The sequence below is a fragment of the Rhinatrema bivittatum genome, chromosome 2, assembly GCF_901001135.1.
Source record: "Rhinatrema bivittatum chromosome 2, aRhiBiv1.1, whole genome shotgun sequence".
Lineage (NCBI taxonomy): Eukaryota > Metazoa > Chordata > Amphibia > Gymnophiona > Rhinatrematidae > Rhinatrema > Rhinatrema bivittatum.
The window spans coordinates 279,725,629-279,753,489 of record NC_042616.1 but is presented as its reverse complement, the minus strand read 5'-3'; the positions used below and the strand labels follow the sequence as shown (position 1 = coordinate 279,753,489).

The 27,861-nt window shown below is 42.8% G+C and overlaps 1 protein-coding gene across 4 annotated transcripts in view; it reads left to right on the top strand.

Annotated features, from left to right (window-relative positions):
- Positions 1 to 7,652, top strand: part of LANCL2 (LanC like 2) — a 179,615-nt gene extending 171,963 nt beyond the window's left edge. For 2 of the 4 annotated variants that reach the window (XM_029589566.1, XM_029589565.1), the window contains exons 8-9: positions 1,395 to 1,467; positions 6,307 to 7,652. In XM_029589566.1, coding sequence (XP_029445426.1) covers positions 1,395 to 1,467; positions 6,307 to 6,383 — 150 coding nt within the window. In that variant the 3' untranslated portion in view covers positions 6,384 to 7,652. The remainder of the gene's footprint in view (positions 1 to 1,394; positions 1,468 to 6,306) is intronic. The other 2 variants (XM_029589568.1, XM_029589567.1) reach the window with 1 other exon arrangement.
- The last annotated feature ends 20,209 nt before the right edge of the window (positions 7,653 to 27,861 follow it).

Sequence of the window (27,861 nt, the reverse complement as noted above, 5' to 3'; positions counted from 1 at the left end):
TGTTTGAGGTGTAGAATCCAACTCTCCCAACCTAAGGCCCTTTGTTTGGGTTCAGTCTGTTACCAACAGCACCATTGTTGTGCCCGTTGGCACCTAGTTAGTTATTTGTTGGTCCCATTTTGTGTTGGGGCGCAGTTTGTAGTTAGGGATTTACCCATGTGTTAGGACTACCGGAGAAAGCAGAGTTGCTTATCTGTAACAGGTGTGCTTCGAGGACAGCAGGATTTTAGTCCTCAAAAACCCACTCACCACCCCGTGGAGTTAGGTTTTTCCTATTTTTTAATTTTATTGTAATTCTATGTTATGAAACTGAAGAGAGATCCCACGTGGACATGTGGTGTAGGACATGCTGGGCATACTCAGTGTACCTATTCAAAGTTTCTAGAAACTTTGACATAAGTTTTCCACATTGGGCTCCATCTGATGTTGTCACCTATGTGTGAGGACTAACATTCTGCTGTCCTCTGAGAATATCTGTTATAGGTAAGCAACTCTACTTTGTCCGGTTCAGAGATCTTAGCTCATCATATGATTTGTTAAATTTGAGGGTTTATTGGTCTCTTGAGAAAAACCACTAATAGCCATAGTTGCCATGAAATTTAACCAGATTTCAATAATACAAGATAACTTTATATGCCCAAACCAAAATCTTAAATCATGGGGATTTTCCCAATAACATATCTTGTATTTGGTAATCTACTATTAAAAGAAGAGGGAAAAGGTACAGCCAGTGGGCTCAGTGGCAGTGCTACACATTGCCACACAGAAGATCCCCAGTTTGATTCCTGAATTGGGTCTCTCACATCCTGTGTGAGCTGGGACTGGGGATGCTGCAGAGGGGAGAGTGTCATGGTCATTAAGATCGGCACTTAGTGGCTGGATTTAGAATCCATGGTACAGAGTTCTGGTAGGAGCCTTGGTGCACGGCTCCTGGCCTCAGGACAGTTGCTGTATTGACTAGAATAGGAACAGTGGGATGGACGGTTGGTGTAAAATAAGGGACAGTTCCCCAGGCAGTAAATGAAGGCCCATGGAGCCAGAATCCCATCACTGATTCTGATTGCTTTTGCAGAACAAAGGAGGAGAACGACCAAGGAAGGAAAAAAGGGAAAACAATCCAATTCATTATGGCATTTTTGTAATAAATTATTACCAGTGGGATGGATATAGAAGACAGATATTCTTCCCTTTTCCTTCTGGGGTGGCTAAAGAAATAATTGGACCCATATCTCTGCCCACCTAAAACAACATTAAAAAGTTTCTCTCTTAAAAGTCCAAGCCTAAGTTCAGTTTCTAAACTCATGACTATCAGTCCTCTGAAGCCAGAGTGCCTCAGCTCTATCAGTGTCAGAAGCTGAATATCTTTTTCAAACCTCTTGTGTTCCCTTTTGCAGTTTGCAGAGTGGTGTTTGGATTATGGTGCACATGGATGTCGTATTCCTGACAGACCGTACTCACTCTTTGAAGGTAAGACCAGTTATATGACTAAAACTTTGACTGAAGTTTGAAAACTTAGTCAGGCTTCATGTTAGGGCTCTAGGAACATATGAGAACTTGGGAGGAATTCCTACCTCCCAGCAGCCTATAGTTGCCAGATTCATGAAAGGCTTAACTCATCTTAAACTTATGGTTAAATATCCTCCTCCTCCTTGGGATCTGATAGTTCTTGCTCAGCTCATGAAAATCATCATTTGAGCCTCAAGCAATGGCAGAGCTATAATTCCTTTCTTGGAAGGTTTTGTTTCTGATAGCTGTAACCTCTACCTGGAGAGGTAGAGGTTATAGCTATCAAGTACTTTGTTGTGTAAAATTTTGGTGTAAGGTGAATACAAGAGTGTTTGTAACTCTACCTGGAGAGTAGTAAGCAAGTTACAAACACTCTTGTATTTACCATATACCGAAATTTTACACAACAAAGTAGTTTTGAAAACGTATCCTAAATTTCTACCAAAATTGGTCTTTCAATTCCACTTAAATCAATCCATAGTACTGCCAGCATTTTTTCTGAGATGTCTATCTACATCTCGCTTAGAATGGTGGATAGGCAAATAAATCCATTGGGAGCACTGAGAGGAGAGGATCATTTTGCTGGTGGCTGGAAAGAATCAGTAAGTACTGCTTGGAGAAATTTTTAAAACTTAAAAATATTAGGGGGAACTAAACTATTGGGGTATATTATTTAGTGTATTTGTGTGTGTTGTTTTAAATGGGTACAGAAAGGCAGGCAACAAACGGAAGTTTCTGTGTTTATTTCCCAACCCTCCTACCTCTCTCCCACCCACCCCTAGCTCATCCTTTAATTTATAGGCAGGGGTCACTTTCTCACTTAAAAAAAAAATTTAAATCAGCCTTTTAACTTAAACTCAAATTCCCCACACCTTATCAAGAGTTTGATCATTCCCTTGTAGGTCACTACCAGATATATAGTGAATACACAAATACATTCAAAGGACCCTAATTGTATGCATTCTAGTCCCATAGCAACCTAAAACTTAACTAGGAACTGAGCAAATTTAAGATGAAGGCAGCAATCCAGCTGCAAGAGAGGGGCCTCCCTGATGTTATCGCAAATAAGAGATAAACCGGGATATTCTCCTCATTTCTTTTTCTTCTTTAGTGTGTCTTGTAAACATAGCTCCTTAAAATCTTGGCTCCCCTGATTACATAGTATAAAGGATATTAGATATAAAATATACCTTACTTCATAATTAAAGCCAGGGGATAAGTAAAATGCTGAATTAGTGTAATATGGTATTGAGGATATTGCTTTGTATTTGAAATATGGCTTTCTTGTTTTTGTGGATGTTATTAATATTCTTGTCATTGACATGTTGTTACTGTCAAATATTGATATAATTAATAAAGAGTAAATTACAAAAAAAGAAGAAGCAGGTAGTGGAGTTCACGCTTCAAAGGCTTCTCAGACTGAGGGCTGTGGTTCCGGTGCCCATGTCTCAAAGTATGGGACAATATTCCATTTATTTTGTTGTGCCCAAGACTGAGGGCTCCTTTTGTCCCATCTTGGATCTCAAGACTGTCAACTGTCACTTGAAAGTGACTTATTTCTGAATGGAAACCTTACGCTCTGTAATAATGGCAGTGCAGTCGGGGGAATTTCTGACCTCTTTGGATCTGTCAGAGGCTTAACTTCATATTCCCATCCGATTGAAACACCAACGCTTTCTATGCTTTGCGGTGTTGGGGTGCCATTATCAGTTTCGGGCACTGCCTTTTGGTCTAGTCACTGCTCCCATAACATTTTCCAAGATTATGGTGGTGGTAGCAGTAGCCTTGCGAAAAGAAGGAATTCTGATGTACCCATATTTGGACGACTGGCTGATTCAAGCCAAGTCTCAGGAAGAGAGCAGCCTAGTGACACACAAGGTGATCTCCTTATTGCAGGAGCTCAGTTGGGTGGTGAACCTGACCAAGAGCAATCTTCAACCATCCCAGTCAGAGTATCTGGGGGTCCGGTTCAACACAGGACAGAGCTTCCTACCTGAAGTTCGGATCCAGAGATTGATGTCTCAAGGGCATCAGTTGATGAACCACCCGACGGTGTGGTCCTTCCTGCAGGTACTCAGCTTGATGGCAATTACCCTGAAAGTAGTGCAGTGGGCAAGGGCACATGTGCATCCTCTTCAGTGCTCTCTGCTATCTCGTTGGAACCGCAGTCTCAGGATTATGCGGTTCTGCTCCACTTGCCAATGGAAATCTGCTCCCGCCTCCAGTGGTGGTTGCAGGAGGATCATCTGAGAGAGAGTGTTCCCTTGTCCTCTCCAGCCTGGTTGGTATTCATGACAGATACGAGTCTCCATGATTGGGGGGGCTCACTGTCTGTAGTTAATGGCCCAGGGACGCTGGAATGCCGTAGAGTCCCTCTGGAACATCAATCGCCTGGAGACTCGAACAGTATGGCTGGCATACTTGTAGTTCAGCCACAGGCTGCGGAATCAAGCAATTCACGTGATGTCTGACAGCGCGACCGGTGGCCTATATCAATCACCAGGGAGGAACCAAGAGCCAGCAAGTGCCACAGGAAATAGACCAGCTGATGGAATGGGCAGAAGGTCATCTGCAGATGATCTCAGCCTCTCACATTGCAGGAAAAAACAACATAAGAGCAGACTTTCTCAACAGGGAGAGTCTGGACCCAGGAGAGTGGGTGTTGTCAGCCAAGGCATTTCTGCTGATTGTGGATTTCTGGGGCCTTCCGTTCCTAGACCTGCTGGAGACTTCTCGAAATGTGAAGGTTCCTCACTTCTACAGTCACAAAAGAGATCCATGGTCCCTGGGAATAGACACTCTTGTACAGATCTTGCCAGAAGACAGATTGCTTTATGCCTTTCCTCCGTGGCCCTTGCTGGGCAAGATAATTCATAAGATCGAAGGCCACAGGTGACGCCGGTGTGGCCCAGGTGTCTGTGGTATGCAGATTTGTGACTTTCTGGTGGAGGCCCCTCTTCATTTTCCACCGTACATGGATCTGCTTCAGCAGGGACCAATTCTTCATGAGGATTCAACTTGATTCTGTTTTATGGTTTGGCCCTTGAGAGGGCTCGCCTGTTAAAGCGTGGTTATTCTTCTGCAGTGACTGCCACTTTACTCCGCGCTCACAAGTTCTCCACTTTCTTGGCTTATGTGTGGGTTTGGAGAGTTTTTGAGGCCTGATGTGATGAGCAGAGTGTTCTTCCTCGTTTAGATAAGACCCTCTCATTCTGGATATTTTGTAGGATGGATTGAATAAAGTCTTGGCCCTTAATTCCTTGAAGGTGCAGGTTGTAGCTCTTCCCATTTCAGAGGCCTGGTGAATGGTGTTTCCTTATCGTCTCATCCTGATGTGGCCCGTCTTTTGAAGGGAGTGAAGCACCTTAGGCCTCACTTGAGGTTACCAGTTCCATTGTGGAGTCTTAAATTGGTGCTGGACTTTTTGGCGGGCCCTACGTTCTGACCACTGCGTACCCTTTCCTTGCTGTTGTTGACTTTGAAGATTGCGTTCCTGGTGGCTATATGTTCTGCGCATCAGATTTCTGAGCTGCAGACCTTGTCTTGCCGAGAGCCGTTCCTTCGGGTGACTCCGGAAACATTACAGCTGTGTACTGTTCCATCCTTCTTGACCAAGGTAGTCTCGGACTTTCATTTGGATTCATCCATCTCCTTGCAATCCCTGGATAAGGTCAGGAATACAGAGGAGTTTCGCCTTTTGCGCTTCTTGGATGTTAAGCGTCTTGTCATGCGGTATCTGGAGGTGTCTGAGTCTTTTTGAAAGACAGGTTGCCTGCCTGTTCTCCATGGTGGGAGTAAGTAGGGTGCTCTGGCTTCGCGGGCCACCATAGCTCGTTGGATTAAGGAGGTGTCACGGCCACATATGTGGATGCTGGAAAGCCATTGCCTACTCAGGTTAGGGCTCATTCCCCTAGGACTGAGGCAGTGTCAAGGGCGGAGGTTAGTCTGTTGTCTCCCATGAATATCTGCCAAGCTGCGACATGGTCCTCCTTACATGCTTTTTCCAGGTTTTATTGTCTGGATGTGCAGGCCCGGGAGGATGCAGCCTTTGCACTTGTGGTGTTGACTGGACTGTGTGCAGCCTCCCACCCTGTTGGGGAATAGCTTTGGTACATCCCACTGGTCCTCAGTCCATCTGTCTACATGCTAGGAAATTGAGGAATTACTTTCCTGATAATTTCTTTTTCTTAGTTTAGGCAGATGGACTCAGCTTTCTACACTTAGCTGCCGTATGAGTGTGTCACTAGCTCTCCTGTGGGGCTCTGGGTCCCAAGGGATTACTGGTACGTGTTCATCCAATCCTTAGCTTGGGGTACCTAGACTCTTATGTGAGTTCAGTGTTTATGGTTGGTTATCTGTTTTTAATCAAGTTTTTAATTAAGTTTTTTGCTAATCTGTCTACAGTTGCTTTTAAAGGGAATACTGGCAGGCTTGCTCCTTCTCCATCTGCTTGCAGGGGAGCATAAACCCACTAGTCCTGAGTCCATCTGTCTACACTAAGGAAAACGAAATTATCAGGTAAGTAAATTTCTCCATTTCCTAATGTTTTTTTTCCCCTACTGTTTTTTTTTTTCTCTAAGAATTTGGTGGACTGTCATAATAGTGACATATGGTGTATTCCCTTTAGCTAATACTCCGGTGGGTCAAGCACCTGGGTTAAAACTGCAGCCAAAGCATTAATTTTCATTAAGTGCTTTATTTGTCTCTCATTCACTAATGCTTGAAGAGATTACAGATTTGCAGTGACTAATGATACATTTTTGTATTGAAAATTTTTCTTCCTGTAATTGCATCTTGCAGGTATGGCCGGAGCGATTCACTTCTTGTCGGACATGTTGGCCCCTGAAAGTTCACGGTTTCCAGCATTTGAATTTTGACCAATAAACAAAAGATAAAATTAAAACAGGACTGCTAAACTTTTTATCTGCCGCAAAGTGAGTGAAAGGAAACTATGCCAAACTTCCCAGGATTGTTTAGTGCCTCTGTTGCTATTTCAAAAGGACTTCATGTCACTGGAGCATGAATGAGAAGAGAAGCTGTATATGTTGCCTATTAATGAACTAATGTCGCAGTGGGCTTAAAAGAAATGTAATTGTTTTGAACTCTGTGCAAATGTTATGTACGAGTCTCTTCGTGTTTGCATGTTTCTTGATGATGTCAGTGGATCTAAGCCTCTGTCGTTGTAAGCAGAAAACTCTTCTGTGCTCCTAGGTCCAGTTTTTGCCCTTTTTTTTGTGCATGAGTGTAGTGCTACTTCTATGAGATGAGTCTAGTTTAAGGTTTGAGAAAGATGAGTGCATTAGAATGTCAGGTGACCATGAATTCCCTAGTTCCAGGACTGGAGGTGTGTTCTAGTGGTTAAGAGCACTGAACTATCAGTCAGGTGAACTTCTAGAATGAATGTTCAGTTTGCCCCCACTGTTGATTTTCAGTGCGACCTGTCCACCTATGCGTAAATGTCAATCTGTAATTGGGTAATGTCAATTCTTTCCCCCAATCTCTTTGTAAGATTCTCTACAAATTGAAGATGATTGCATACAAATTTCTGAGGTTCTAAATTGTAAAGTGTACTTAGAGCCTGTTAAGATGAAAATTATTATATAAATCCAAATCTAGTTGTAAAACAGATTTTGCAGCTACATCATTCTACTGGCAGACCTGTCTTTGGAACTGTTCCTCTGGAAGACTTGAGGATTTTAGTATCCCTGACATATACATGTTGCATATATAAATGTTTTATAAAAAGCTAAGTGGTCTTTCATAGTTGCTGCAACTGATGTCTCTTATGAATGGTAAATTGTTAGCCTTCTTGTTGCCCAAACATGAGTTGACATATTTTGGCATAAAAGACGTAATTTCATAGCAGTGATTTATTTAGATTCTCTGATTCTGTAATTTAAAACATTTAAATTTGCTCTACCATTTGGTAATTTCAGTTTTCATGGAAAATAAAAATTCTGCATTTGGAGGTAGGAATCCTCTGCCTATGTGTATTATGTAATATGGAAGGGGGGGGCTTCATACATACATAAGACTGTTGTATGTCTTGAGAAACTTGTATTCTGACTGTTCAGTTAAAGTTCCCTAAAATGTCATGTACAAGAAAGGAATACCTTGGCAGAATTAATTATATTCATAATTTTCAATTGTTTGGCTCTATTTTGTGGAAGAGAATCATAAGGTTTTTGGTTTGTGTGTGCGGAGTAATTGTGTGTGTACATATATGTATAAATGGTTTGCTTGTGTGTGAATACATATACGTGTGTGTGTTGGGAGCAGTGGGAATGGATATTATGCAGCTTTGCTTGTTTAATTTTTCAGTAAGTATGCATAATGTAGCTTTGAACCTCACTACTAGAATGAGGACAGAACAATAACTATTTCCCGCGCATCTCGTTTCCTCAGTGTCTCTCAGTAAACGTGATTTCTTAGTGCAATTCATTAATATGTTAAGCTTTAAAACCCATCTCAATCCTTTGTAAATTATCAAGTACACAATTGAAGTTTGTGATACAGGTTAAGACACAAGGGGGCATAGTGGCATACTGAGAGACTAAATTACTTAACAGAATTTTAGCTTTTGGTCATATTCTCCTAAGTAGTTCTGGTATATTGGGAAACACAAGCTAAAGCTAATAAACTTGGTAAGGAGGTTCTTTTGTATAACATTTGTGTGATATTTTTGTTTTGCTGTTAATGGCTGAAGAATGAAGCAGATTACAATCTGCAGGTCACTTTCTAGTTTCCAGGTTTTAAAATGTTTGTTTCATATTGCATATGCAAAATTTTAAAAAATGATTTTAAAAAGTTTGGTTTTTTTCCAATGCCGGTTGAAACTAGCAAAACAAATTGGTTCCAGCCTGTGGTTGTAATGTAGTCCAGTGTGACTAATTACTTTAAGAAATCAAGCATTGCGATTTGCCAAGCATCATATGAGACCGTGTTACATGGGGGCCAACATAGGGCAGAGTATATGATCATAAAAAATATATATGCACGCCTCAGGTTCATGGGAAGGGGAATTGGGAGAGAAATTGGTGGGGACAGGGTGAGGGAACTGAGAGAGAGGAGACCAATAGGAGGACTGAGACAGACTGGGAGGAATCTCCATAGATATCCCATTAATGCACTCCACTTCATTCAGATCTGCCTACAAACACCTATTCAGCCACCTAACTATGCACTTTTATACTCTCCTCCAAGAGCCCTCAGATCAAAATATATTTAAGTCCCACCTGAGGCTGATATTTATTTATTTATTTATTTAACAGTTTTATATACCGAAATTCTTGTAAGGGTTTACAAATCAGTTCGGTTTACATTGAACAGAAACAGTGCTTCAGTAAATGAAAGCAATTACATTGAACATTGACAGAGCTTCAAATGTGGAACAATTACAAAGAACTAAATAAATAAATAAATCAGTCAGGGCACTGCCTCAGCTAGAAACCCACATTACTTCTTATGGGAGTGATTTTGACACTTTTAAGCTTCAGGAAAACTAGAAAACCTAGCTGCAACAAACCCTCTTCTTTTACATTATCATGTAGGAACTGATATGACCCTTCCTCTGTATTTAATCACTGAGCAAAATGTACCAGGCAAACGTCACTTTCAAAGAGCCCATCTTTTCTTTTCCCATTTGGGATTTCAGTGCTAGTGGGTTTTAAAACCCACTTTGGTCTGCTGTAAAAGCTAAAATCTACTCTACAACACATAATCACTATTATCTTCATCTAAGTTTATTCTTCCTCTCATAACTTTTCCACATCCTTGACTTTCTGTTCAAAGTATCATTAACTGAAATATGCAGTTTTATTTCTCTCTAAGTCGCTAGCAAGAGAAGCAGACACACCGCATCCAGACCAACAGAGTTGGAAACAGACACAGAGACCCCATACCCAGACACAACTACCACACAGAGATAGAAACCCAACACCCATGTAGGCAGAGACACAGACATATACCACACCTAGACAGAAAAACACAGATAACTATCATCAAACACACCACACCAAGACACACAGTGAAAGAAAGAGACAGACCAATCACATCATGTACAAACATAACAGGCCACACACAGAGATACACACTCAACACCACATACAAGCCACACAACACAATATTAAGGGCTGGAAAAGTTTTCAAAACACTTAGGTGCTAGCCAAAATGTTATAGGAGCCAAAAAAAACTTCCATCTCACCCTGCACTTTCATTACATTTTTTTTTTTTTTTACTGTTTTCACTATTTCCCTATTTTTCTTTATTTTCTCATGTTTTGATTTGGTTATTAAATATTTTTTTCACTTTTTGTCTTCTCCCTTCCCCATCTCCTCATTCTCGCTGGCTTATTTGCTTCTTCCCCTCCCCTACCTCACCACTTATTTTCCCCAGCTGTAATCTCTCCCCCTAGTTAGGGACCTGTCAGCAGTAGGAACGCCTCTTGGGTGGATGCCTGAGGGTGGCAGCTCTTTCTGGGTGGTGGATCACAACACTGGTAGCTCCCATGTCCAATTCTACAACAGAATAAGTGGCTCCCCGCCCAAGCCTGCCACAGCAGAAGCAGTTCTTCTCCCCAGCATGGCTAAGGCACCCCATGCTTACAGTGAAGTTACCTTCTGGCAGCTCCCTTCCTCCTGAGCTTGCAGTGCCTCCATGGCACAGAGAGTCAACAGAGTAGCCATTTTTTTATTCCCTGATTGGGCAGCCAGTATGCCCCCCCATCCCCCCCAGTTTGAAAATTCACCCCATATATTTTATGTGAGTAATAATTACAACAGGCTCATTTTAAAATGAGCGTGCATGCGCCCATTCACGTGTATTGGCACGCGAGCGTAGATACGCTGGAATTTTAAATCATGCACATACTTGCGCATGTATGATTTAAAATATGCGTATCACGTGTAAGTATGCTTCTAATTTTAAGAAGTTACTCAAGCAAACCTACTTTGTGTATCTTCCATAGGACTTTGCTGGCTTTAACATGTATATGTAAGTGGATGTTAAACATGCTCATGAGGGACATTCACAGTTTTTCCAATTATTGCACCAGTTTGCCCTTTCAAGCTCATCCAGCCCCCTCTGGTTCTTCATTCTGCACAACTCCCAGTTGACCCAGGCCCCTCACCCTATTGTGTAAGCCCTAAAATGTGAGATCTGCAGACTTGCTCATCAGGAGCAGCAGTAAAGTTACACGGCTAACAAGCGGCCGCGTGCTGCAACCTCCCCATTTTAAAATACGGAATTAGACGTGTAAACATTGGCCCCGCCCTTGAACCCCAATGTGCTCACCCTTTTCCACTCCCTTATTTTTTACACACGCGTATACACACACAAATCATTGCTTTTAAAATCTGTATTGCTCACACACAGCTCACATATGCATGTATGTGGGCATTTGAGGGTGAGCAAGGTTTTTAAAATCGATCCCTGTGTGAGTGCAACAACCCAGAATTAAACTAGAAGGCAGATATTTTATAAAGTAGATGCATATGCTTCTTCTGAAAATACGTGCGCGCATATTTGGAATCACAAGTTTATTGGTCTCTCTACCAGTTCACCCAGGCCTTCTTCACTTGGAGCCTCCAGCACTTCACCCTGACCCCCTACCAGTTCACCCAGACCTCCCACCCAAATACTACAGATAGAAGACAAGTGCAGTTTTAATTGCAACAAGTCAATTTGGTAGGTGCAGAAGCACATGGACATCGGTAATGTATACATATATACCACTTGCACGTACTTCCAAACTCTGCCCCACATGCCCTGAAACTGCCCCTTTTTCCCCAGTTAACATTTCCATGTGACACTGCAAGTATGTGCTCAAATAGGATATATGCATGCACATGCTAATTTTATGCATGCATCACCTATGTAACTCTTTGAAAATTATTTTATTTGCACTTTTTAAATTTCTGTACACTTGTACACCCTCCCTAATTCCTGTGAATAGCATTCTCTTCAACGACTTAAGTAGGACAGTGTAAATTCTACCATGACTGGAAAAGTTTAGTAATTTATTTTTTTTTGTTTTTTCAGTTGTCCCTATTTTGGGTGGGTGGGGGGAGAGAGTGTGATTTTTGAGTATATAAGCTTTAATTTTGACATTTTTAAATGCAGCAGCATGGTAACTGAAGGATAGGCAAAGGTTTTTGGATTCTTTCCTTTAGTTTGAACTGATTGTTCTGGAAATATGCTTAGGAAGTAATTTTCAAAGGAGTTAGGTGTATAAATGTAGCAATTTTTAAAAGCCATATACTGGAGTAAAGTGCGCTTAGACCAGTAAATCTTATAGAAAATTCAATGGCATATATTGTAGCAAGTTTCAAAAGTTCACTTCCTCGAGTAAAGTGCATTTACATATGTAAAACCCAGTTTTAAGCATGTAAATACTTTTTAAAATCAGGCCCTATGTAAGTATCCTATGGTCAATTCTAGCTATTGCAGATATCAGAAAAATTAATTTGCATATTCAGAAAGGGAAAATTAGCCATGCATATTGGAATGAAAATGATAAATTATTACACAATTCAAAGCAAGAGCTGGCTTAAAAACCTTCACAGAGGAGGTTTGTTTGCTTTTCCTAAGATATGTGGGGCGTCTTAATTCACCTTCATAGAATGTAATTATTTCTATTTGTTGAAGCTGAGGAACAAGTTTCAATTGACACTTTTACAACATCTCAAATTACACACACACATATTTATTGTAATAATTTTCTTCTTTTAAGCAGATACTCATCTCATAGGGTGCTACATTCATTTAGCTTTAATACACAAGAGGTTTTGTCATTTAAATGATTATTTTCAAAGGGATTTACCCAGGTAAATTCTGGAGACTGAAAACTGCCCTCCCCTCAGTAACTTTAACTTGCTGCCAAATTTTCTAAAGTGGCCTTATTTATCCACAGGGAAAACAGGCAATCTCTGGGAAGAGAGATATCAAAGGACAGAAAGTACTTGCAAGCATTTGATTTTCCCCATTCAGACCCTGCCTGTAGTTCAAGCAGGTGCAAAGTCCATGTGTATTGTCCTACCCACAGGCCTTGTAGAAGTGAATTTTCAAAGAGTCTCCATCCATGGAATTTACTTTTTGGAAATTCGCTTGAAATCCTTCAAGCTACCCATCCTGTTTAAAAAAAAAAAAAAAATAATAATAATTTTAAAAAAATTGCCCCTTGATAAATTTATTAATTTGAACAAGGCAATTGTGACTAGTCCTAGCAATACATCGGTTAGAGAGCTTCCTTTAACTCCTTACTACATAACATTTCTATAGCACTACATAACATACGCAGCACTGTAGGGAGTAGCTATCAAAAGTTTATGCTCCCTTAAATATTCTTTTAAATTTTATGTCATTGCATTGGACTTGTATGCATTTTAATAAGGAGTTTCTCAACATTCAGACAGATTAATCCACAACCAGTGGGTTATGTACCTCTACCAGCAGATGGAGATCAGCAAAGCTGACAACATGGTATATATTCCCCTGCTCTGACATCAGCCCCCTCCCCTCCCCCCTTATATTCTCTGTCTCCAGCATATGGTGGATGTGCATCTCCCTACTGGCGATTGCTTATTTAAAAAAAGAAAAAGGTGAAAGAAGATTGATCACGCACTGCTTCTCCTGAGGTGATACCTTGTGGTCCCTCCCTCAGTCGAGTTCTCCTGAGGTGATATATAATGATCCCTCCTGTCAAGAGCCTCAGTCAGGTAGTCAGTTTTCTAGTATGGACTTAGTTGCCAGTAGTGAATCAGCTGAGAGGATAGCAGGTGCAGGAAGTCAAGCGCAGCAGTGAAGGCATTAGCCCTCTCCCCCGCAGCTGGAGACAGACTCTATACTCAGTAGGGACAGGCTAAGATCAGGTAAAGAGTTTAAAAAAAAAAAAAAGGAGAGATTTAGGAATGCCTCTTCTGTTTCTGGTCTCTGAGCCTCGGTACACCAATCTGACAAGTCCTCTGTGGAGGACTTGGGGAGTCTCAGTAGTTTTGGCAGGTTGAGTGGCCTTTTGGGCTAGGTCCTACTCTCAGGCTGTGCTGGGACACCAGGTGGTAGACCGTGGTGGTGTCTGCATGCTTTGTTCTGCGCAAGTCTCCCGTGAAAGCAGTGCCTGATGTTGGTTTGTGCCTACGCGTTCAGGTTGAGCGTTCTTCTGGACCATGCAGTTGGGCATCTGTTTTTTGGGCATCCTGCCAGACTTGCCGGGTACAGATGCACATTTGTGAAACGCTTTTTATTGAGTGTGCTGCTACTGGACGTCCTTATCCATGGTGCTGGTAGCAAGGAAGGTTAAGCGCCTTGCAATTTGCCCTTCTTGCCATATTTGAGCATCATAGCCTCTAATTTTTGTCAGCACTGCTTGGAGTCTCGGGGTGAGTTGTCGCCAACTGATTTTACTGAACCCGGCCCTTCCCAGCAGGTTGCATATCTAAGCCAAAGAAGAATCCCATTTTGGTGACTTTGCGTAAAGCATCATGTTTCTTCCCCAATACGGATGCTATTCAAGAGTTGATTGATTTGAATGGGCTGCTCCAGAAGCTAATTTTAAAGGGGGGGACAAGCCTTGGAAGGTCTGTACTCCCTGGATCCGGTGGCGAGAAAGCAGTTGCGTTTTACGAAAGTAGATGCGCTAGTGTGTTCAGTGGCGAGAGACCTTGCTAGGGGTTTCAGACGTTTTCGACCTTACAGAGGAGCAGCTTCTCAGAGGGCTAGACCTTTGAGTAGGTCTCAGCCCAAGCATCCCAGACGGGGCACAGGCTCGGGTGGTTAGGCTCCCAACCTCCTCAATGCAGGTGTGCTGACCCATCTCCTGGAGGGGGGTTGCCTGTCTCTCTTTTTTTTTTTTTACTCGGAGATGGGTCAGGATCACATCAGACCAGTGGATTCTGGTGGTGATAAGGGATGGCTATGCTCTGGAGTTTCTCAGCATTTCTCGGGACGTCTTCATGTTGTCTCCCTGCAGCTCCCCACAAAAGAGTCAGGCGGTGGAGACTACATTGTCGAGGCTCTTGAGCTTGCAGGCCATGATTCCAGTGCCCAAGTCACAAGAAAATACGGGCCTTTATTCCATTTATTTCGTTGTGCTCAAGGAGAAGGGGTTCTTTTTGTCCTATCCTGGACTTAAGGGGGATCAATCGTCATTTGCAAGTGACTTGTTTCTGCATGGAAACCTTATGCTCAGGGATAATGGCAGAACAGTTGGAGTTTCTTACGTCTCTGGATTTGTCAGAGGCATATCTACATATTCCCATTTGACTGGAGCATCAACGATTTCTGTGGTTCGCCATTTTGGGGCGACATCAGTTTCAAGCACTGCTTTTTGGTTTGGACCCTTCGCCCAGAGCCTTCACCAAGGTCATGGTGACGGTGGTGGTAGTGGCAGTGTTGAGAAAGGGTGGCATTCTGGTCCACCAATACCTAGATGATTGGCTAAATCGGGCCAGAAGCTTGGAAGAGAGTCTTCAAGCCTCATGAAAGTTGATCTCCTTGCTACAGGAGCTAGGATGGGTGGTGAACTTGATCAAGAGAAATTTACAGCTATCTCAGACACTGGAGTATCTCTGTGTTCATTTTGACATGAAGCAAGGCAGGATTTTTCTGCTGCATTCAGAAGCTGATGGCTCATATTAGACTATTGATAAAAGCAGTTCACCTGACTGTATGGTCTTAACTACAGTAACTCAGTTTGATGGTGGCCACCTTAGAGGTGGTTCTGTGGGCAAGGGTGCATATGCGTCTTCTTCAGCGCACACTGCTTGCATGGTGGAGTCCACAGTCTCAGGACTCCTCAATACAGCTTCAGTTACCAGTGGAGATCAGCATACAACTGAAATGGTGGTTGCAGGCGGATCATCTAAGGAAAGGAATTTCTTTGCGAGCTCCGGACTTGCTGGTGTTCACAAAGGATGCAAGCTTCCAGGGTTGGGGGACTCACTGTAAGGAGTTGACGGCATAGGGGCGCTGGAGTACAGAGGAGGCTCGTCGGAGCATGTGCCATTCGGTTGGCATGCTTGCGGTTTGTTGACCGCTTACAGAGTCAAGCTGTCCGAGTAATGTCAAGACAATGCAACAACAGAGACTTTCATCAATCACCAGGGAGGCACCAAGAGTCAACAAGGGTCGCAGAAAATAGACCAGCTCATGATATGTTCGGAAGCTCATCTCTAGGAGATCTCTGCCTCCCACATTGTGGGAAAAGACAATGTGAGAGCCGAGTTTCTCAGTAGACGGAGGCTGGATCCGGGAGAATGGGAATTGTCGAACGAAGGGTTCCAGTGCATGGGGCCTACCATATCAAGACTTGCTAGTGATGTCACACAATGCGAAGGTTCCCTGTTTCTTCAGTCACAGGCAAGATCCAAAGTGCCTGGCATCGATGCTCTAGTGCAGGAGTGGCAAGCTTCTGTATGTCTTCCATCCATAGCCCTAGTTGGACAAGTTGGTTTGAAGGATTGAGAGGCACATGGAGATTGTATTTCTGGTGGCTTCCGACTGGCCCAGAAGGTCATGGTCTGCAGATCTGGGGAGACTCTTGTTGGACTGTCCTCTCCAGTTACCGGTCCAAAGGGATCTGTTACGACAGGGACCTATTCTTCATGAAGATCTAACTCTATTTTGTCTTACAGTATGGCCCTTGAAAGGTCTCTGTTGCTGAAGCGTGGATATTCCACTGTTAGTTCCACCTTGCTTCAAGCTTGAAATTTCTCCACTTCCTTACCCTATGTTTGGGTTTGGCAGTGTTTGAGGCTTGGTGTGAGGAAGGAGGGGGTTCATCCTCCTTTGGTTAAGATCTCGCTCATTTTGGACTTCTTGCAGGATGGGTTGATTAAGGGCTTGGCCCTTAATTCCTTGAAGGTACAGGTGGCAGCTCTTGCCTGTATCCAGGGTCAGGTGAATGGTGGACCTTTGTCAGCCCATTTGGATTTGGCCCGATTCTTGAAGGGGATGAAGCATCTTCATCCTTCCTTGCAGTTGCTGGTGCTTTAGTGGAATCTTAATCTTGTTCAGAATTTTTTGGCAGGTCCCATCTTTCGGCCACTACGTAGACTTTCCTTGAGGTTACTTACTTTGAAGAAGTTGTTTCTTGTGACAATTTGCTCTGCGCATAGAGTTTCTGAACTGCAGGCTCTTTCTTGCTGGGAACCATTCCTGTGAGTGACTGCAGGGTTGATCCAGCTGCGAACTGTTCCACCTTTTTTGCCAAAAGTGGTTTTGGACTTTCACTTGAATCAATCGATTTTCCTGCTGATGCTGAACAGGGAGAGAGATGTGGATGAATATCGTCTGTTTCAGACCTTGGATGTCAAGTGATATATCGAGGTATTTGGAGGTTTCTAGACCTTTTAGGAAGACTGACTGGCTGTCTGAACTCCACGGTGGGGGTAAACAGGGTAGGCCAGCATCGTGGGCTACAATAGCCTGCTGGATTAAGGAAGTTATCACAGCTGCGTATTTGGATTCTGAGCAGCCTTTACCTAAACAGGTTAGGGCTCATTCCACTAGGGCTCAGGCAGTGTCTTAGGTGAAGCTTCGATTGTGGTCTCCCATGGAAATTTGCTGAGCGGCGACATGGTCTTCTTTACACACTTTTTCCAGGTATTGCCGTCTGGATGTGCAGGCCAAGGAGGACGCAGCCTTCGCGTGTGCGGTATTGATCGGACCGCGGGCAGCCTCCCACCTTCTTCAGGAGTAGCTTGGGTACATTACACTGGTCGTGGATTAACCTGTTTGAATGCTCAGAAATGAGAAATTACTTACCTGATAATTTCCTTTTCTCTAATGAAGACAGGTTGATCCACCTTCCTTCCCTTGGCTGGCAGTTTGTGGGTCTATGGTCGTCTTAAATGTCTGCGATTCTGGGGATAACTGGTGTCAAGTTTCAGTCCCTAGATTAGTGATGTTACATTCCTTGTCCTAGCTCAGTGTTTTCCTCTTAACTGATTGCTTGAATGGTTATCTGTTAAGTTATGTTCATGTATTGTTTAGTAATCCAATTATGTATTACTTGAGAAACTTGCCTATAGCATGATGCTGCCATTCAATGCTTTTTTTTTTTTTTTTTAAAGAAAGAAAGATGCTGGTACTCGGATGTAGGGCCATCCTTAGGGGAGGAGAAGGGGAAATCAGGGCAACTGCCCAGTGCCCTTCCCCCTGAAGTAACTCTTTCTCCTTGCATCTAGCTGCAGGGTTCTTTCATAGCATGATCCTGTTCCGTTCCCTTCTGTTTGCAGGGGATATTAGAGAGCAGTACTTTTATCTTTTGCTGCCTTTTCTGCCACCGCCATGGCATGGAAAAGCACCAGTGGGGGAAGCAGGCAGAGAAAAAGAGGCACTACTGGTGCTTTTCTCAGATTTAGATACAGAAAACTTTATCACGACATCTGTACATATGTTGCCAAGTAATACATAAATTGGTTGAAAGGAGAAAGAAGAAAAAATACATAATAGTGTTAACAGTAATTTAAAATTACTGAATACAGAATGGTTAATAGTGTAGAGCATTCCCAGGTGCTTCTCTGTTTTATCCCTGGTCATGGCATACAGGAATGGTGCCCCAGCTTTATTGCTCAGTGCCCTGCAGAGAACAGTCCTCTGCTTCCTGCTCCATCCAGCCTTTCCCCTCCAAGACAGCAGCTTGCAGAGATCAGGAGGGTAAGAGTGAGACTGGAGCAGTCAGAATAGAGCAGAGAAGAATTATTCTGCTCCTTAATCCATCTCCATCCACCCCTCCTATGATTTGCCAGAGACTGATGTAGAGGGGTAAAAAAGGGCTGGTACTAAGTACTGTCAAGTACCAGCAGAAATAAAAAAAAAAAAAAAAAAAAGCCTTGCTGCCCCGACCATGCTTCATAGTAGGGATGGTGTTCTCTGGGTGATGTACTATGTTGGCTTTGCACCAAATGTAATGCTTTGCATTTAGACCAAAGTTATATTTTTGTGTTTTCAGTCCACAAAACTTTTGCCATATGGGTACAGTATCTTCTAAGTGTACCTTTGCATACTTCAAATAGAATTCAAGGTGGGCTTTCTAGAATAATAGCTTCCTTCTTGCCGTCCTACCATATGGGGCAGATTTATGGAATACTTGGTATATTGTTGTAACATGCATACTTTGAACAGTCTTGGCCATAGAAGCTTTTAGTTGTTTCAGAGTTATCACTGACCTCTTTGGTTGCCTTCTTGATCAATCTCCTCCTCTCCTTGTCTCATCATGGAGTTTGAAATGACGAGACAAAAGAGGAGATTGATCAAGGCATCACCAAGACCCTGATTAGCCAGGGTCTTGGTGGTGCCATTCACCTTCCAATTCTTAATAATCATTTTAACTGTGCTCCACCGGATATTAAAGAAATTTGTAACTCTTTTTTTTCACTCATCCCCAGATTTGTGCTTTTCCACAACTTTGTCGCATTGCTTTCTTGAGAGCTACTTTATGCTCAAGGTAGAGTCTTTACTTTGAAATGCATTACTAAGCAGAAATAACTACTGAATGCGTCATGGGGCAGATTTTTAAAAAGTTTGCGTGCATATCTTTTAAAATCCGGGGTTGGTGCGCGCCGAGCCGCGCAGCCTGCATCCATTCCCTCCAGGTCCGTCCCCCCCCCCCCCCCCACACACACACACACACTTTTCCCCTCACTTCCCCTATCTAACCCACCCCCCCAGCCCTAACTAAATCCCCCTCCCCTACCTTATTTCGTTGAGTTACGCCTGCCTCCGGCTCCCTGCCCCGGCACAGGCCGCTGTGCAGGAGCACTCGGCCCAACCCCTGGGCCTTACGCGCGTCCCGGGGCTTTGCGCGTGCCAGTGGCCTATGCAAAATAGGCGCGCCGGCGCGCAGGGCTTTTAAAATCTACCCCCATGTCTTCATGTGAACCAGTACAGTTCAACACAAGTGGGGCCAATTTACTTGGTGTGTGCTTTTGAAGGTGATTGGTTACACCGGAGCTTTAAGTAAGTATTCAGGATTGCTAAAGAAAGACAAATCAGGTGAACACTCACCCAACCAAGCAATTCCATATTTTTATTTCTATTTCATTTTCAAAGATATTCTGGAATATATTTTTTATGTTGCAGATGTGGGGATACATGAAACACCATTTTGGTGCATTTTACTTCCAGGCTATAAGGCAACAAAAGGTAAACATTTTTAAAGGGGGTGCAGACTTTCTATAGCCACTGTATAATTTGAATTACCTAGGCTAAATTGTATGTCACACAGAATTGTAAATTCTGTTATGCTGCTTCGTTGTTAGAGGCGGCTATGAATCATGGGGAAAAGATGAGCTCATATGGGCTAAGGTGTGAAGGACCTGTAGAGGCTAAATACATTTAATGTACAATAAGTCATTGATCCTACAGTATGCCTGGAGTAACGTAATCCTTTAATGAACATTGCCAAAGTTGAATTATACTGACTAGGCACTTCCACTGCTGTAATACTATTAGATCAGTTTTATTTTCAATAACAGTAACATTTGTTAAAAACAAAATCAATTTCCAAAATCCCAATGAACAAAGGATGACATTGTGCCTATCATGTCTTGAAAAGGTAGCTACTATACTGTACTACTGTCACATATCCATATGTTACAATTATAAATGTATACTGAGCGGGAGCCTGAAAAAGTAAACTTTTTAATTTGCCAACTCCAAAATACATCAGATGACTGTTCTGTACGAACTACATAGAGGGATAAAGATGCACACACTAATCTATTTTATTTTGCATACAAATGAAATATGACCTATCAAAACTTTGATTTTTCTTCATTAGAAAAAGTTTGCCCTCATCGTTTTGCCTCTCAGTATTAATAAGTGAATAAATTCAGTGTAGGAAAAACATGTAAATAAATTGTATGTATTAGCACTTTCAACTCTTGTTTAAAAAAACAAACAAAAAAACACCTCTTAGGGGTGGACTTAGTCTGTCTAGAGATTTAACTTTTGCAAAAAAAATTCACTGATTGGGTTCAAATTTAGTGGGGATTGCGGAGGAGGGCGCATGGGCCTGGCATCTGCCCTGTTGACACCGACATAAATTTGATAAGGCTGAGTGGTGCCAGTAAGTTAAAAGCTGAAAAGCAGTAGCAAATCCATGCATGAGTGTGGTATTTACTTCTTTGTTGTATATTCTAGCAATGCCTACCCTTTGAACCAAAGTGAACACGTGGAGATTGGTTCAAATCAAGCACAAGACCCTTCTGAGCACTGCTAAAGCAGTTCTTCTAGGGGAGTCTTCTCTCTCATTCCCTTCAAGTAAATTTTAAATGGGCTACGTGCGTAAATTTTGGGGTTTTCGCACATGGCCGGGTCTTGCGTGCGCTGTGCGCATTTTACAACAGACCCAGCTATGCACGTAAACTCCAGTACGCACCGAAGTGCTGGGCCTCTCCGAAAGGGCAGGCAGGGAGCGGGATCTGGGTGGGGGGCGGGCCAGGTCAGCACCATTTGATGCTGTCCCATGAAAGCTTCGGCCGGCGTGCAATTACTTCTGCTCTAGAGGAGCAGTAAGTACCAAAAAGAATTTTGGGGATAGTTGGGTTAGGTTTAGGGGGTGGGGAAGAGGGAGGAAGGTTAGGTTGGGGGGGGGGTAGGTAACTGGGGAAAAAGGCCGATCACATAGCTGCTCATAATTGGAAAATTTCCCCCACCTCCATGCATGCGGGCCGCCCGCACATGCGCGTGGAAATTATAAAATCAGTGTGTCCATGTGCGCGCGCTGCTTTGAAAGTCAACCTCTTAATGAGGCTTGGGAAAACAGTCTATTGGCAGAGCCACTTGACCTCTGGGACCTGTGCTTGAGAAGGCCTCACGTGGGCAGACTACTGGTCTTCCCAAGTTCGGTGTGTGCCCGACTCTGAAAAGTAGAGATGGCCCTGCATAAACACAAGGCCTTCTCTCTTGTTGGGTGTGGGGTTCTTCTCTTCCAGAGACCTAGTTTTTATGCTATTTTCAGTTTTTCAAAATTCAAACACTAGAAATCTCTAAGGCAAAAGTAGCCTTCCCTGCAAGGAATGCTGAGGCGTTTGTATTTTTGTGTCTCATATAAAGGACAGAGGGCCCAATGGCAAATTCTCAGAACATTCTGATCAAAGATCATGATGAAAATGATTGAAAAATGTTCATGGCTCACTTGAATTCTGATCATGTATGAGGACTAGAATAGCTCCCAGAGCACACAAGCCTTGCTGGTGCCCCCTACTGATATTGCTGATTTACAATGTTATTAACATGCAATCATAAGTCTCACGCAAAGTTAAATCTTTATTTTTTAGTTTCTGTAGTGACTTAAAGATAAGCAGGAATTGAGGCCAAAATGAGGACTGTAATGCATTATCAAACAGCTTTAACACAATAAGCACATACAGTACATGATATTCTTAATGTTTTATGAACTTGCATTATTGTTTCTTTATTCCATTTTGGACATGGCTACTTAGGAGCTATGACAAAATAAAAGGTCTCATTGGATGAGAATATCACTCCTTCATCACTCTCAAATAAATTTTGTGTTATGAATTTAGAACCATTTAAAATTTGCTGCCTGGCTGTTCTACATTGTTCAGTGATGTTTGATTTTCCTATTTCAGCGTCCTTGGTGAGGCTTCGACTCATGAGCTACTGTACCCTCAAGTCTTCCAAAACCAAAATGTGGGAATGTGTGTGATTTTTTTTTTTTGTTCCCAAACCCACAGTGGGTTTGGGAACAAAAACATTTCAGTGGGAACACTGAGAGGAGAGAATCACCTTGCTGGTGGCTGAAAGGAATCAGTAAGTTTTTGCATGGGACATTGTCTTTTTTAAAAGTTTTGGGGCTAAGTTAACTATTTGGGAATATTATTTAGTGTGTCTGTATGTTTGTGCTTTTAATAGTCAGAAAGGCAGTGAATAGACTGTATTTTTAAATAGTCAATAAGGTAGCTAGTAAGCAGTAGGTAGTGTGTTTATTTTTAAAAGTCTGCAGAACTGAGTGTTCTGCAGACTTTTAAAGAACTGAGTGTTTGTATTTAATACAAACTGAGTGTTTGTATTAAAAAAAAAAAAACCCCAAAAAAAACCACACACAAAAAAACCACAAAAAAAAAACAACCCAAAAGGTAGCCAGAAACTAGAAATAAGCTAGGAGCAGTGTATACCTAAGTAAAAAGATTGAAAAGTTCAGCTCAGTTACTTACCTTGGAAAGGTGTTGATGTAGTGTGATTGGGTTTGAATAGGTACCAACATTTGTTAATCAAGAGAGCAGTGAGTCACTCTGGCTGACTAACTGAAGTTCGACTGTTTGGATACCCCAGCTCATCCCTTAATTTATAGGCAGGTGCCACTTTCACAAAAAAAAACCCATCAACAAAAACTTTGAGAATTCGATCAGACCCCGGTAGGCCACTACCAGACAAAGTGAATTCACTAATACATTTAAAGATCATTAGACACATTCCTACTCCCATAGCAACCTAAAAACTTAACTAAGAACTGATCAAAAGTGAGATGAAGGCAGCAGTCCAGCAGCAAGAGGGGGGCTTCCCAGTCTTTTGCATCGAGTGTTACATGTATGATTTTTTTACCCACCGGTGAGAAGTTGTACATGTGCATGCGATGCAAAGAGCTCCTGGCTCTCAGAGAACGAGTCCAATCTCTGGAGGCTAGAGTGGCAGACCTGGAGTAGCTGAGGCAGACAGAGAGGTATATAGATGAGACCTTCAGGGACATAGTAGCCAAGTCCCAACTTCAGACTGGCAGCCCTGGTGCTGCCTTGGAGGAAAAAGGTCTCATGATGGGACAGCATCAACCGGGTGCAGCAGGAAAGGATCCTGTAGCAAGGACATGCTCTCCAGGTGATGCATTGTCCTCTCGCACTGAGGATATCTCCCCAAGGCCTACTGCCCAGGAGGGAAGGGTTAGGTCGGCCATCATAGTTGGTGATTCGATTATTAGGAATGTAGATAGCTGGGTGGCTGGTGGGCGTGAGGATCGCCTGGTAACATGCCTACCTGGTGCGAAGGTGGCGGACCTCACACGTCACCTAGATAGGATTTTAGACAGTGCTGGGGAGGAGCCAGCTGTCGTGGTACATGTGGGCACCAGCGACTTAGGAAAATGTAGGAGAGAGGTTCTGGAAGCCAAATTTAGGTTCTTAGGTAGAAAGCTTTAATCCAGAACCTCCAGGGTAGCATTCTCTGAAATGCTCCCTGTTCCAAGTGCAGGTCACCAGAGGCAGGCAGAGCTCCGGAGTCTCAATACGTGGATGAGACGATGGTGCAAGGAAGAGGGATTCAGTTTTGTTAGGAACTGGGGAACCTTTTGGGGAAGGGGGAGTCTCTTCCGAAAGGATGGGCTCCACCTTAACCAGGGTGGAACCAGACTGCTGGCGCTAACCTTTAAAAAGGAGATAGAGCAGCTTTTAAACTAGAACAAAGGGGAAAGCCGACAGTCGCTCAGCAGCGCATGGTTCGGAGAGAGGTATCTTCAAAGGATATTAATGATGCATTAGAATTAGGGCAACCCGACAGTGAGGTTCCAATAATAAGAAAAGTAGTCCAAGTGCCTGTAACTAAAAACTCACCTGAGCTAAAAATTCTAACTTACCCCTATCAATTAAAAAGCAGAATGAAAATACAAACAAAAACCAAACTTTGAAATGTTTGTATGCTAATGCCAGAAGTCTAAGAAGTAAGATGGGAGAATTAGAATGTATAGAAGTGAATGATGACATAGACTTAATTGGCATCTCAGAGACATGGTGGAAAGAGGATAACCAATGGGACAGTGCTATACCGGGGTACAAATTATATCGCAATGACAGAGAGGAGCACTCGGGAGGAGGTGTGGCGCTTTATGTCCGGGATGGCATAGAGTCCAACAGGATAAACATCCTGCATGAGACTAAATACAAAATTGAATCTTTATGGGTAGAAATCCCTTGTGTGTCGGGGAAGACTATAGTGATAGGAGTATATTACCATCCACCTGGTCAAGATGGTGAGACAGACAGTGAAATGCTAAGAGAAATTAGGGAAGCTAATCAAATTGGTAGTGCAGTAATAATGGAAGACTTCAATTACCAAAAATATTCATAAACTATCCAAAATACGATTTATACAAACACTGCAGGTAAACACGTTGTACAAAAATACTTAAATTTTTCAATGTGTGAATTTTTTTAATGATTTTTTAATGTTTTTTTAAATATATTTAGGACCATCATAACACCCGTGGTCTGCATGCATATTATGCCTGTATTCTCAGCCACTCCGGGTCATTTTTAATCATCGGTCCAACACTAAGAATATCTTTATCACTTTTTTGTCGTTGTCTTTGTGGAATAGGTACTTCCCTTTTCTTGGCGCTGCCGCACAAGTCTGATCCAGGTATTTTCTTTTTGCTAGCGCTGCCGCACAAGTCCAGTCCGTACGTTTCGCAGGGCTGCTGCTTCAGGGATATGAGAGACAGGTGTACTTGGAACAGTGTCATTATCAATGGTGTACTTTTTCAACTCCACATACATGTCCAAAGCTTGTGGTATACTTATTACTTTGCTTCAAGGTTTGCCGCCATGTCCTCTTTCTGGCTTCATTTACCCCAATATTGACTGGGTAAATGTATCATCGGGACACGTTAGAGAGATAACGTTCCTGGATGGAATAAATGAAAGCTTTATGGAGCAATTGGTTCAGGAACCGACGAGAGGGGGAGCAATTTTAGATCTAATTCTCAGTGGAGCACAGGACTTGATGAGAGAGGTAACGGTGGTGGAGCCGCTTGGCAATAGTGATCATAATATGATCAAATTTGATTTAATGACTGGAAGAGGAATAGTGTGCAAATCCACGGCTTTCGTACTAAACTTTCAAAAGGGAAACTTTGATAAAATGAGAAAAATTGTTAGAAAAAAACTGAAAGGAGCAGCTACAAAAGTAAAAAAAAAAATGTCCAAGAGGCATGATCATTGTTAAAAAAATACCATTCTAGAAGCACAGTCCAGATGTATTCCACACATTAAGAAAGGTGGAAAAAAGGCAAAACGATTACTGGCATGGTTAAAAGGGGAGGTGAAAAAAGCTATTTTAGCCAAAAGATCTTCATTCAAAAATTGGAAGAAGGATCCAACAGAAGAAAATAGAATAAAGCATAAACGTTGGCAAGTTAAATGTAAGACATTGATAAGACAGGCTAAGAGAGAATTTGAAAAGAAGTTGGCCGTAGAGGCAAAAACTCACAGTAAAAACTTTTTAAAATATAACCGAAGCAGAAAGCCTGTGAGAGAGTCAGTTGGACCATTAGATGATCGAGGGGTTAAAGGGGCACTTAGAGAAGATAAGGCCATCGCGGAAAGATTAAATGATTTCTTTGCTTCGGTGTTTACTGAAGAGGATGTTGGGGAGGTACCCGTAATGGAGAAGGTTTTCTTGGGTAATGATTCAGGTGGACTGAATCAAATCACAGTGAACCTAGAAGATGTGGTAGACCTGATTGACAAACTGAAAAGTAGTAAATCACCTGGACCGGATGGTATACACCCCAGAGTTCTGAAGGAACTAAAAAATGAAATTTCAGACCTATTAGTAAAAATTTGTAACCTATCATTAAAATCATCCATTGTACCTGAAGACTAGAGGATAGCAAATGTAACCCCAATATTTAAAAAGGGCTCCAGGGGAGATCCGGGAAACTACAGACCGGTTAGCCTGACTTCAGTGCCAGGAAAAATAGTGGAAAGTGTTCTAAACCTCAAAATCACAGAACATATAGAAAGACATGGTTTAATGGAACAAAGTCAACATGCCTTTACCCAAGGCAAGTCTTGCCTCACAAATCTGCTTCACTTTTTTGAAGGAGTTAATAAACATGTGGATAAAGGTGAACCGGTAGATGTAGTATACTTGGATTTTCAGAAGGCGTTTGATAAAGTTCCTCATGAGAGGCTTCTAGGAAAAGTAAAAAGTCATGGGATAGGTGGCGATGTCCCTTCGTGGATTGCAAACTGGCTAAAAGACAGGAAACAGAGAGTAGGATTAAATGGGCAATTTTCTCAGTGGAAGGGAGTGGGCAGTGGAGTGCCTCAAGGATCTGTATTGGGAACCTTACTTTTCAATATATTTATAAATGATCTGGAAAGAAATACGACGAGTGAGATAATCAAATTTGCAGATGACACAAGAGTATTTAAATCACAAGCAGATTGTGATAAATTGCAGGAAGACCTTGTGAGACTGGAAAATTGGGCATCCAAATGGCAGATGAAATTTAATGTGGATAAGTGCAAGGTGATGCATATAGGGAAAAATAACATAGGTGCTACAAACCAAGAAAGAGATCTAGGTGTCATAGTGGATAACACATTGAAATCGTTGGTTCAGTGTGCTGCGGCAGTCAAAAAAGCAAACAGAATGTTGGGAATTATTAGAAAGGGAATGGTGAATAAAACGGAAAATATCATAATGCCACTGTATCGCTCCATGGTGAGACCGCACCTTGAATACTGTGTACAATTCTGGTCGCCACATCTCAAAAAAGATATAATTGCGATGGAGAAGGTACAGAGAAGGGCTACCAAAATAAGGGGAATGGAACAGCTCCCCTATGAGGAAAGACTAAAGAGGTTAGGACTTTTCAGCTTGGAGAAGAGGTGGCTGAGGGGGGGATATGATAGAGATGTTTAAAATCATGAGAGGTCTAGAACGGGTAGTTGTAAATCGGTTATTCACTCTTTCAGATAATAGAAAGACTAGGGGGCACTCCATGAAGTTAGCATGGGGCACATTTAAAACTAATCGGAGAAAGTTCTTTTTTACTCAACGCACAATTGAACTCTGGAATTCGTTGCCAGAGGATGTGGTTAGTGCAGTTAGTTTAGCTGTGTTTAAAAAAGGATTGGATAAGTTATTGGAGGAGAAGTCCATTACCTGCTATTAAGTTCATTTAGGGGTAGATTTTCAGAGCCCTGCTCGCCTAAATCCGCCCAAAACCGGGCGGATTTAGGCGAGCAGGGCCCTGCGCGCCGGGAAGCCTATTTTACATAGGCCTCCCGGCGCGCGCAGAGCCCCGGGACTCGCGTACGTCCCTGGGTTCTCGGAGGGGGGCGTGTCGGGGGGCGGGGCCGGAGCGCGCGGCATTGCGGGGGCGTGTCGGCAGCGTTTTGGGGGCGGGTACGGGGCGTGGCTACGGCCCGGGGGCGTGGCCGCGCCCTCCGTACCCGCCCCCAGGTCGCGGCCCGGCGCGCAGCAGGCCCGCTGGCGCGCGGGGATTTACGTCTCCTCCGGGAGGCGTAAATCCCCCGACAAAGGTAAGGGGAGGGTGTAGACAGGGCCGGGTGGGTGGGTTAGGTAGGGGAAGGGAGGGTAAGGTGAGGGGAG